Genomic DNA, 10,331 nt, shown 5'->3' with positions numbered 1-10,331 from the left:
AGTCACCTCCCTCCTCCTGCAGCCAGTGGCCTCTCTCCTTCCCCAAAGCTCCCTGCCCTGGAGCTGGTGTGAGTGTTGTAGTTCTCTGATGCTCCATGGTGTCAGAGGGTGACGTCAGTATACACAGCAGGAAACCCAAACTGAGGTTCAGGCCTTGCCACCTTGGGAAGTCCATCATTCCTCTTGGCCACATGCTCCTAGGGGACAAATGCTTTCAGCCAAATGCTCCCCTCTCTCTGGACCTTTACTTTCTTGCCTTGCGTTTTAGAGCCAGACATGCCTGTTTAGTGCCTCATCCAAGGAGATTTCTCTCCAAGAGACACTCTGTTTTCCAGGAAACCACTGTAATTCCAGCCATGTTGTTTACCGAAGTGAAATTCACATGACATAAACGAACCATTTCAAAGTGTACAATTCAGTGACACCTAGCACATTCACCATGTTGTGCAACCACCACCTCTATCTAGTTCCAGAACATTTCCATTGCCCCAAGGGGACCTTGGACCCATCAGCGGTCCTCCCCATTCCTCCCCCCTCTGCTCCTGGTAACCACTAATGTTTCTGTCTATATGGATTTGCCTGGATATTACAGGGACTCTTTCATGACTGGCTTCTTTCACTGAGGTTCGTGCACATGAATATGCATTAGAACTTCATTCCTTTTTTATGGCTGAATAATATTTCATTGTATGGATGGACCACATTTTGTTTATCCATTCATGTGTCAATGGACATTTGGGTTGTTTCTACCTCTTAACTATTGTTAACTGATGCCGCTGTGAACTTAGTGTACCGGTATTTGTTCGAATACCTGTTTTCAATTCTTTTGGGTCTGTACCTAGGCGTGGAATTGCTGGGTCACATGGTAACGCTTGTTCAACTTTTTTAAAAATGTGTATTTATTTTTGAGAGAGAGAGAGACTGAGACAGAGAACAAGTGGGGGAGGGGCAAAGAGAGAGGGAGACACAGAATCCAAAGCAGGCTCCCGTCTCTGAGCTGTCAGCACAGAGCCCGATGTGGGGCTCGAAGACAGCGAGATCATGACCTGAGCCCAAGTCAGACACTTAACCGACTGAGCCACCCAGGCGCCCCTCAACTTTTTGATTGTTTAACTTTTGGAAGAATCATCAAACTTTTCCACAGTAGCTGCGCCATTTTGCATTCCCACCAGCAGCTTACGGGGTCCCAATTTCTATAAATATGGCCATCCTACTGGGTGCATTGAGCTGGCTTTCATATTACTTGCTTCCCCCTCCCCTTGTGATACATGATCATTTTTTGCCTTTTGTGCAATGCGTTCATGATGCAGAAACTCTGATCGTGTGTCTGTGGCGATGTGTCTATGGCTGGCCCGGGTTGTGTGCTTTTCACTATCAGCATGTTTGACTTCATGTCGGTGCAGTTGTGTGTCTTTGACAGGGTGTGCCTGCGGGGGGCATTGGTAGCTGGGCAATTGTGTGACTAACTACAAACTGGGGCAGTGACAGGTGGCGTGAATACGTAAGGTTGCAGATTTTATATGATGCTGGGCATGATTGTGTCTGTGTCTGATGTTTAGCTGTGTGCGTTGCTACATCATTGTGTGTTTGTGAATGATTATGTGCGGGGGGGGGTGTTTTATGCTTTTGTGTCTGGAGGCTACATCTGTGTTTCGTGGGGGTCGTGTAACTGAATCTTCTGTAGCTCTGTGAGAACATATCCAAGGATATCTGTGTGTCCGTTCGGTTGTGGCAAAATCACGTCAACGCGATTGTGTGTTGTAGCGGTGTGTGAGTGCGTCAGCACCCGTCCGCGTGATTACGAATTCTGTGTCTAAGAGATTGTGTGACTACAACGTTGTGTAGCCAGTGTGGTGTATAGCTGTGGTTTGTGCCTGGGAATTATGTGTCCGTGCGACGCACACACACACACACACACACACACACACACTTACACATGCCATGGGACTAGATGGTCCGTGTGACGGAGGAACCAGGAATTTGTGTCACTGTGGAATTGCACATGGTGTGTGCATATGATTGTCAGCTGCGTGTCTGTGACACGTGTCTGTATCATCCACCCAGTCTCCCAGGACGCAACACCGGAGGTCCCTGGTGCACAACCTTGGATTCCTCCCCCATGTGAGGCAGGAACCAAACGTCAGCCAGGCCCAGAGCAGGGGGGTGGCTGTGAGGGCCTCCTGTAGTTCAGGTACTTGAGTGTCCCGTTTCACGCAGGAGGGGAGGTCATCTCCCCTACCCCATCGCATCAGAGCAATGGTGGCTGCGGTGGCCCCCGCCTTCACACACCCTACTCCGTGTGGCACCACGGTGGGGGCGGGGGAGGGCACGGTAGACAGTGGCAGCTGTTTGTCAGGGGGTCCTCCTGGCACCGGGCTCGACCCTGGAAACTCACAATCCAGGCAATTTCAAACCAACCTAACCTGAAGCCCCAGCCCCCAACCCTCCTGCCCATCGGGAACAGAGTTTGGCTCTTCTGGGCCCCCACCTGATAACAGCGTCCAACATCTGGGCCGTCTGATAATGCTCCGCTTGGCAAGGACTTCGTGCCAAATCCCGCCATCAGCAAGGTTACTGCTGTTTAGTGGGGAGGGGGAGAGCTCCAAGGCCGTGGTCAGGGGAAAGGGGGTCTTGAAGCCCCTTCCCAGGATCCCCATTCTCTCTGTTATCCCCTCCTACAGGAAGGTAACTAAGAACAGACGCCCAAGTCTCTCTTTTTGTGGGGACTCGGTGCCTCACTTTACCTGACACCTGAACCCTCAACCTCAGAACCCCCAGCCCCTGAACACCTGACTTGGCTTTGAATACAGGGTCAGTCCTTAAGGCCCAGTCCCTAAGAAGGCTGAGATGAGGTCTGTTCCCCAGAAACGGTGACCCCCCCGCCTTGCCTGCCTCTTATCAGGGACTGTAGCCAATCAGCTGAGGGCAGAGAAGAGCCCTCCAAGGGGCCATTGGTGTCTCAGAGCCCACGAGGCCACGGAGGGAGAGGAGGCCTGAGGCCCAGGGTGGGCACCAGCCGGCCATGGCTGCAGCTGAGACCGCCTTGCCCTCCATCAGCACGCTGACCACCCTGGGCCCCTTCCCGGACACACAGGAAGACTTTCTCAAGGTGGGGCCAGGCGGGGTGTAGGTGGGCTGGCTGGGTCCTGGGCTGTGGCTAGAGCTTGTGTGTGTGGGGGGGTCTAGTCTGCATCTTGCTCTGAATCTTACCCAAGGCTGGGGGTCCTCAGTCCAGGCCAAGGGTCTGAACCTTGTCTAAGAACCTATGTCCGTCATATAAAACTGAGGCTTGTAGGGGCACCTGAATGGTTCAGTCCGTAGAGCATGCAACTCTTGACCTCAGGTGGGTTCAAGCCCCACATTGGGTGTAGAGCTTACTTAAGATACAAAAAACCTGAGGCTTGGAGCTGAAAACTGCAGGGGTCCACAGTGAGACCACCCCAGATATGGGGGGGGGGGGAATAGCAAATGCATATAGGGAACATCCAAGTATTAATCTTGGGAATTAATTCTTGGGGGGGGGGGACAGGGAAGGAGAGGGAGAGTGGGGAGGGTGGAACCGAGGCAAGGCCCCCCCTCCACCCCCAGCCTTCCATTCTTGTCTCTTCCACCCCTTACCCCAAGCCTGAGTGTGGCTCCAGATAATGTCGGTCTTATCTTGGGTCTCCAGCCCCATCGACCTCTGTCCCTGGACGTGGGGGGGGGGGGGGGGGCGCGCTAGAGCGAGTCTGCCCTGTAAGGGAGGGGGACAGACTGACATGACAGACAAGCAAACGAGACCCCTTTCCAGAGCCTCTGGCCAGTCTACCCCCACCAGGGCGTCTGGCCCCGTCCATCTCTGGGCAGGGTACCCTGGTGTCCACCGAGCCTCACGCTACCGGCTCCCCTCCCCAGTGGTGGCGCTCTGAGGAGGTGCAGGACTTGGGTCCGGGTCCCCCTGATCCCACCGGGCTGCCCCTCCACGTGAGGCCGGAGTCGCAGGACGCGCCCAGGGAGGACGAAGACGACGAGAGGGACTCGGCTACCTCCTGGGATCTGGATCTCCTTCTCACCAATTTCCCGTGCCCGGAGCCGGGCGGCGCGCCCCAAACCTGCGCTTTGGCGCCTGGCGAGTGCCCCGCGGCGCAATTCCCGCTGCCGCCCCCGCAGCTGCCGCCGCAGCCGCAGCCGCCGCCACCCGAGACTCTTGGCTCGTATGTGGGCGGCTCGGGGATGGTGGCTGGGTTCTTGGGTCCCGAGGAGCACCCGGGCTGGGCACGCCCGGCCCCCAGAGCCCCGGGCCCCGACGCCTTCGTGGGCTCCTCCCTGGGCCCGGTTCCCGAGCCCAAGGCACTGTCGCTGCAGCCGGTGTACCCGGGGCCAGGCGCGAGCTCCTCCGGCAGCTACTTCTCGAGGACCGGGCTTTCGGTGCCCACGGCGCCAGGCGCCCCCTACGGGCTGCTGTCCGGGTACCCAGCGCTGTACCCGGTCCCGCAGTACCAAGGGCACTTCCAGCTCTTCCGCGGGCTCCCAGCGCCTGCTCCCGGCCCCACCGCACCCCCGTCTTTCCTGAGTTGTCTGGGACCCGGGACGGCGGGTGCGGGACTCCGGGGGACCGCAGGAGACCCAGGGGGGATCGCGGAGGCCGCGCCATCCAAACGCAGCCGGCGATCGTGGGCGCGCAAGAGGCAAGCGGCGCACACATGCACTCACCCGGGCTGTGGCAAGAGTTACACCAAGAGCTCACACCTGAAGGCTCATCTGCGCACGCACACAGGTGAGGGAGCGGGCGCGGGGCTGGAGGATGAGCCTCGGGAGCAGAGAATGGCTTGGGGAGCTAGAAAACCCGAGCAAGTGGCGAGGCTAAAAGCGGAGCAAGGGGCAGGGCAGAACAAGCTGGGAGCCGGCCTGGGACCTCAGGAGCCGGACAGGCAGCGGTGCGGGAGGCGGGCGGGGGCACAGAGACAACCAGGGAAACCTGAGGACCGTTTCAAGGAACTGATGACAGGTAAGACCTGGGCAGAGGACCGGCTAAGACGCAGAAAACCTGCCTAGAGGAGGGACTGCGGGGAGGTGACAAGCTTGGAATGCCGGCGGCGAGGTCAAAGACATCGGGTTCAGGTCTGCGGCAAGCGAAGAACGGAGTTAGGAGCCGGGACTATGAAAGGCCCGTTGCTCGGCACGAAGGCGGAGCCAGACCTTGGGGGCGTGGCTGGCACTCAGGGGCCGAGGCAGGGCCAGAGTCAGCTTCCGGTGCCTAGATGCAGAGGCCGACCCAGGAGGATAGAGACAATAGCTGGGAAAGAGGAGGGTAGGCACAGGAGGAGAAGCCAGGTCCAAGGATCCTAAAACGGGGGCGGGCCTGTGGAATAGAGGCTGCGGGGAGGAGAAAGGGAGTGGCCTCGGTTTAAGAGTCCGCGCAGAGGGTAGGGCCAACTGTACATTCCTGGGCGGGGACTCAGGGAGAGGAGCCAGGAGGAGCCTAGGGAGAGAATAACCCTCCTGCACAGGGCCTGGATTTCAAGAATCAAGGGCCAAGGCCAGGGGTAGAACTGGGCCAACAGCTGGAAGGTCCCCTGGCACAAGGTGGGGCTGGAACATAAGGAGCAGGGCCAAAGGACGAAGGCGAGGATGGCTTTAGGACTCAGGGGCATGGTAACATGACGCGGGAAACGAGGCCAGAGAGGTAGGGGACACGACTTGGGTCCAGGAAGCGAAAATGGGTTTGGCGCCAACTGCAGGTACAGAGGAAGGGTCGGGGTCACAGAGGCTGGACCTGGGTGCAGAATCAGGGCCGTCCCCTGGGAGTGAGAAGGGCCCTCCCCTGAGAGGGAGAGCCTCCTTACATCTTGCGCCCTAGGCGCCTCACTTGCCTCACCCTAGTACCGGGCCAAGGCTGAGCAAAGGAGCGGGGCCAAATGCAGAGGCAGACCCGGGGGCGGGGGCGGGGGGGGGGCAGTAGTGCTCACGGCTTCCTCGCCCCAACCCCCCAGGAGAGAAGCCCTACGCCTGCACGTGGGACGGCTGTGGCTGGAGGTTCGCGCGCTCAGACGAACTGACCCGCCACTACCGGAAGCACACCGGACAGCGCCCCTTCCGGTGCCAGCTCTGCCCGCGCGCTTTTTCGCGCTCCGACCACCTGGCCTTGCACATGAAGCGTCATCTTTGAGCCCTGCCCCAACACTTGGACCTTCCTGGGGATTGGGGATGGAACAAGAGCAGATCCACGCAGGGTGGTTTTCCCTCGGATGGACCCTCTCCCGGATTCGCAGTCCCACAGATCCACCCAAAGATCAAGGACTGGCCCATAGACAGACCTGTGGGAGCCTCCAGCCAAAACTCCCACACGTCCTCAGCCACAGGGAGCCACACAGAGACATCCAGTGGTCACACAAACACAACAAGACAACCCTCCAAATAAATGGGCTCAGTTGGACACCCAGACACTTTGGACAGAGAGACAGACCCTCAGAGAGCTGGACCCTCAGACCAGTTTACAAGACGCCCCGGGCAGTGGGAGTTGGGGGTTGTGGGGTGAGGCTTCCCAGAGACACTGGGCCTAGCAGGGGACTTCACATCGTGACTAATGAAGCTCTGCATAATGCCTGGATCTGCTGTGAATGGTTATGGGTCCTGTACCAATGCCCTTCCCAGATAAAGGTTCAGCGTTGGCCTGACTTTGTGGGTTTTGGGTGCTGGAAGACGGGAGGAAGCTGTATCCTCAGGGGTGACATTGGGGGCCGTACACACCTTCACACCCTCATCTCCTAAACTTCAGCGACCCTTCTTGGCACTGTAGGCTTTGCCGCCCCTCACCACCACACCCCAAGATCAGGCTACATCGCCTTTATCTCCTCCCTTGAGTCCCAGTTATATTCACTGGGACCGTCTCCCGCTGTTTAAGAGCCCCTCGGCCCGGTCCCAGAGTCTCAGCACCCTTCACCCAGACATGATCCAATGTAATTCTTTGACTAGCTCAGGGGACCCCGGGAGAACATGTGGAATGAAAAGAGAGAGGATCAGGAGCACAAGCGCCCCTTAAAAGAGCAAAGGTCACAAGAGTTGGACCTCAGATTGTAAAGCAAGAGAGGAAAAAATCCAAATTTGCGGCTAACCCAGGAGCCGGGGAAGGAATGGGGTCCTGGCGGAAGAGTGTGGTTTGAGACTAGCCCGAGGAGAAAGAGACGGAGGCGGGGCCTAGCGGAGGGATGTGAGCCATGATTGGCCGGGAGAAGAGTCGGAGGCGGAACTCGGGAAACCACCTCGCCACCGGGGGCGTGGCCTGAGCCGAGGCAGGAGGGGTAGCGTATCTCGGGTTGAGTGCGCCGGAAGCGGGAAGCGGCCAGGGGCGCCTGAGGGGAGTGACCTTCAGAAAGGAAGCACCGCCCCCGGAGCGCCCCTAATTGACTTTCAAATCTCTGCTTCTCATTTGGTGGGCGGAGTCTCCATCCTCATGAGGTCCCGGCTGGAGTTCCCAGGCTGTTTGGGGAAGTGAAATTTGCCTAGGGACCGGCCCGGCCCAGCTCGTGACCTGGTGCCCCGCGGTCCCAACGCAGATTCCTCGACCCGAGCAATCGCCATGACCATGCTGACCTCGCTGCTTCTGGCCGCGCTGCTGTGGGTCCCTGTAAGGACCCTGACCTGCTACGGGGACTCGGGGCAGCCTGTGGACTGGTACGAGTGCGCAGGCGCCGACCCTCTCCCGGGGTTGGCCTGGGGGGTTGCTGCACACCTGGGTGAATGAAGCCTGGAGTTTCCTCTCTTTTCCTCCCTCCATTACTGTCCATTCCTCAACTTCAAGGTTCGTCGTCTACAAGCTGCCGGCCGAGAGCGGGCCCGGGGATGCGGCGCAGAGCGGTCTGCGATACAAGTACATGGATAAGAACTCCGGGGGCTGGCGCGATGGCGCGGGGTCCATCAACAGTTCGGCGGGGGCCGTGGGCCGCAGCCTCCTGCCGCTGTACCGGAACACCAGCCAGGTGAAGGGGCTCCTGGGCTGGACCTGGGATGGGACTCCAGGGCCCGGCCTGGGGGAGAAACTTCACGTTGCCCCATCCGTCTCCCCCAGCTCGCCTTCTTGCTATACAACGACCAGCCACCTAACTCCAGTAGGTCTCAGGACTTTTCCAGTCGGGGACACACGAAGGGTGAGGCCCGGATTGGGGCTGGGGAAGAGCTCTGGTTTTCCCATGCATTTTCCCCAACCCCTAACCTAACCCCTAACCCCTGATCTAACCAGAGAGGGGAGAGGGGGGTGCTCTGTCAGACTCTGGACCTTTGCTTCCTCATTTTATATTAACATGGTCTTTCTTTTTTTTTTTTTTTTTTTTTCAACGTTTATTTATTTTTGGGACAGAGAGAGACAGAGCATGAACGGGGGAGGGGCAGAGAGAGAGGGAGACACAGAATCGGAAACAGGCTCCAGGCTCTGAGCCATCAGCCCAGAGCCTGACACGGGGCTCGAACTCACGGACCGCGAGATCGTGACCTGGCTGAAGTCGGACGCTTAACCGACTGCGCCACCCAGGCGCCCCAACATGGTCTTTCTTTTTGACTATGAGAATTGACAGCTGCGGAAAGTGAGCTAGCTCAGCAGTGATCTCCACACTGCCCACACCTTCTCCAGGCCCCCCAAAAACTGAGGCTGTTCCTGGTGGTACATGTGTTTGTTGGGATGCCCTAAACAGTCCTCCTGAACCCTGTCTTCTGGTTCAGGTGTGCTGCTCCTGGACCAAGAAGGGGGCTTCTGGCTGGTCCACAGCGTTCCTCGCTTCCCTCCACCTGCCTTCGCTGCTGCATACAGCTGGCCTCCCAACGCCCAAATCTATGGGCAGACCCTGCTTTGTGTGTCTTTTCCCCTCACCGAATTCTCGAAGATTGGTGAGTGTGGACGGGGAGGCAAAGTGAATCCCTGATTCCCAGGCCAGAATGTGAGATAGTCCCTCATTTTCTCCACCTTTGCCCTCCAGGCAGACAGCTGACCTACACCTACCCCCTAGTGTATGACCACAAGCTAGATGAGGCCTTCGCTCAGCAAGTCCCCAGCCTGGAGAAGGTGGTCAATGGCCAGCATGTTCTCCAAAGCCCCTGGAACAGCAGTGTAACACTCACATCCAAGGCAGGGGACACCTTCCAGAGCTTTGCCAAATTTGGAAAATTTGGAGATGGTGAGTCCGGAGATGGAGGGTTGCCAAACTCTTTTTCTGCAGAGGGGCTGTCTAGCGTGTCCATGGCTGAGGGCAAGTCAGGAATAGGGACTAGGACTCTTTGGGAGCCACAATCAAATGTTGGTAGACAACCAACAGACCTGGTTCACATATTGGTTTCTGGCTATGTGGTGTGTGATTTAACCAGAGCCTCAGTTTAACCCATGTGAGAAATGGGGATACTGATAAAGGATTGTTACAAATGAAGCAATGCACATAAAGCATTTGGTAAGGGCTATAACTTTTAATGTTATAATTGCCTGGGTTTCCAGGAATTGACAACTGAGGAAACTGAGCTCAGAGAGGGGAGATTGGCCCTAGCAATGACCCTGACCCTGTCCATGCCCTTTTTCCGTCCTCCACAGACCTGTACTCTGGCTGGTTGGCAGAAGCCCTTGGCAGTAACCTGCAGGTCCAATTCTGGCAAAACTCTCATGGCATCCTACCCTCCAACTGCTCCAGGGCCCAACATGTGCTGGATGTGACTCAGATAGCTTTCCCTGGGCCAGCTGGGCCAACCTTCAGTGCCACAGAAGACCACTCCAAGTGGTGTGTAACCCCAGAGGGGCCCTGGGCCTGTGTGGGTGACATGAATCGGAACATCAGAGAGGAGCACCGGGGTGGGGGCACACTGTGTGCCCGGCTGCCGGCCCTCTGGAAGGCCTTCCAGCCTCTGGTGAAGGCCTGGAAGCCCTGCAGAGAGAACAGAACCTTCTTTCCAGGAAGCCCAGTAGAGCATCTAAGAGCTAAGGCTCAGGAGCCAGTTGGGACCTGAGTCTGAACCCCAGTTCAATGCCTTCCTGTGTGACCTTAATTATGTGCCTTAACCTTTGACTCAGTCTACTCATCTGCAAAATGAGAGTCACAATACCTGACTCAGGACTGTTGAGAAATAAAAAGAAATTGGCGGATGGGGCTGTTAACTTTTTTTGTCTTCCAGTGGACGCTGGGACTCCAAACCACGCTGCAGCCCTTCTCTCCCTGAAGGTCGGGGGGCAGCTGGCACATAAGTGAGACCCGAAGCGGGACCACAAGGACGGGTCCACCCAAGACTCACCTCTCCTCTTTTTGGTAACCAGGCCTGGAATTCCGTCCCTCAAAGACGCACACAGGCAAGGGGGCTAAAACCCGATGTCTTGCCCCGCC

General features: G+C 57.4%; 2 protein-coding genes across 2 annotated transcripts; both read left to right on the top strand.

Annotated features, from left to right (window-relative positions):
- The first annotated feature begins 2,135 nt into the window (after nucleotides 1–2,135).
- On the top strand, nucleotides 2,136–6,656 carry KLF1 (Kruppel like factor 1). Its single transcript, XM_045492114.1, has 3 exons — nucleotides 2,136–3,109; nucleotides 3,895–4,756; nucleotides 5,973–6,656. Exons 1-3 carry the CDS (start codon nucleotides 3,023–3,025, stop codon nucleotides 6,146–6,148), a joined length of 1,125 nt encoding a protein of 374 aa, XP_045348070.1. The 5' UTR covers nucleotides 2,136–3,022; the 3' UTR covers nucleotides 6,149–6,656.
- Nucleotides 6,657–7,283: 627 nt separating this feature from the next.
- DNASE2 (deoxyribonuclease 2, lysosomal) lies at nucleotides 7,284–10,096 on the top strand. Its single transcript, XM_045492115.1, is given in 7 exon segments — nucleotides 7,284–7,653; nucleotides 7,781–7,958; nucleotides 8,048–8,126; nucleotides 8,695–8,859; nucleotides 8,949–9,146; nucleotides 9,551–9,891; nucleotides 9,894–10,096. Coding segments are annotated over 7 exon segments (1,098 nt in total). The 5' UTR covers nucleotides 7,284–7,558; the 3' UTR covers nucleotides 9,936–10,096.
- Nucleotides 10,097–10,331: the final 235 nt, after the last annotated feature.

The sequence above is a fragment of the Leopardus geoffroyi genome, chromosome A2, assembly GCF_018350155.1.
Source record: "Leopardus geoffroyi isolate Oge1 chromosome A2, O.geoffroyi_Oge1_pat1.0, whole genome shotgun sequence".
Taxonomy (NCBI): domain Eukaryota; kingdom Metazoa; phylum Chordata; class Mammalia; order Carnivora; family Felidae; genus Leopardus; species Leopardus geoffroyi.
The sequence above is the reverse complement of the archived record's forward strand: the minus strand, read 5'-3'. Positions and strand labels throughout refer to the sequence as shown.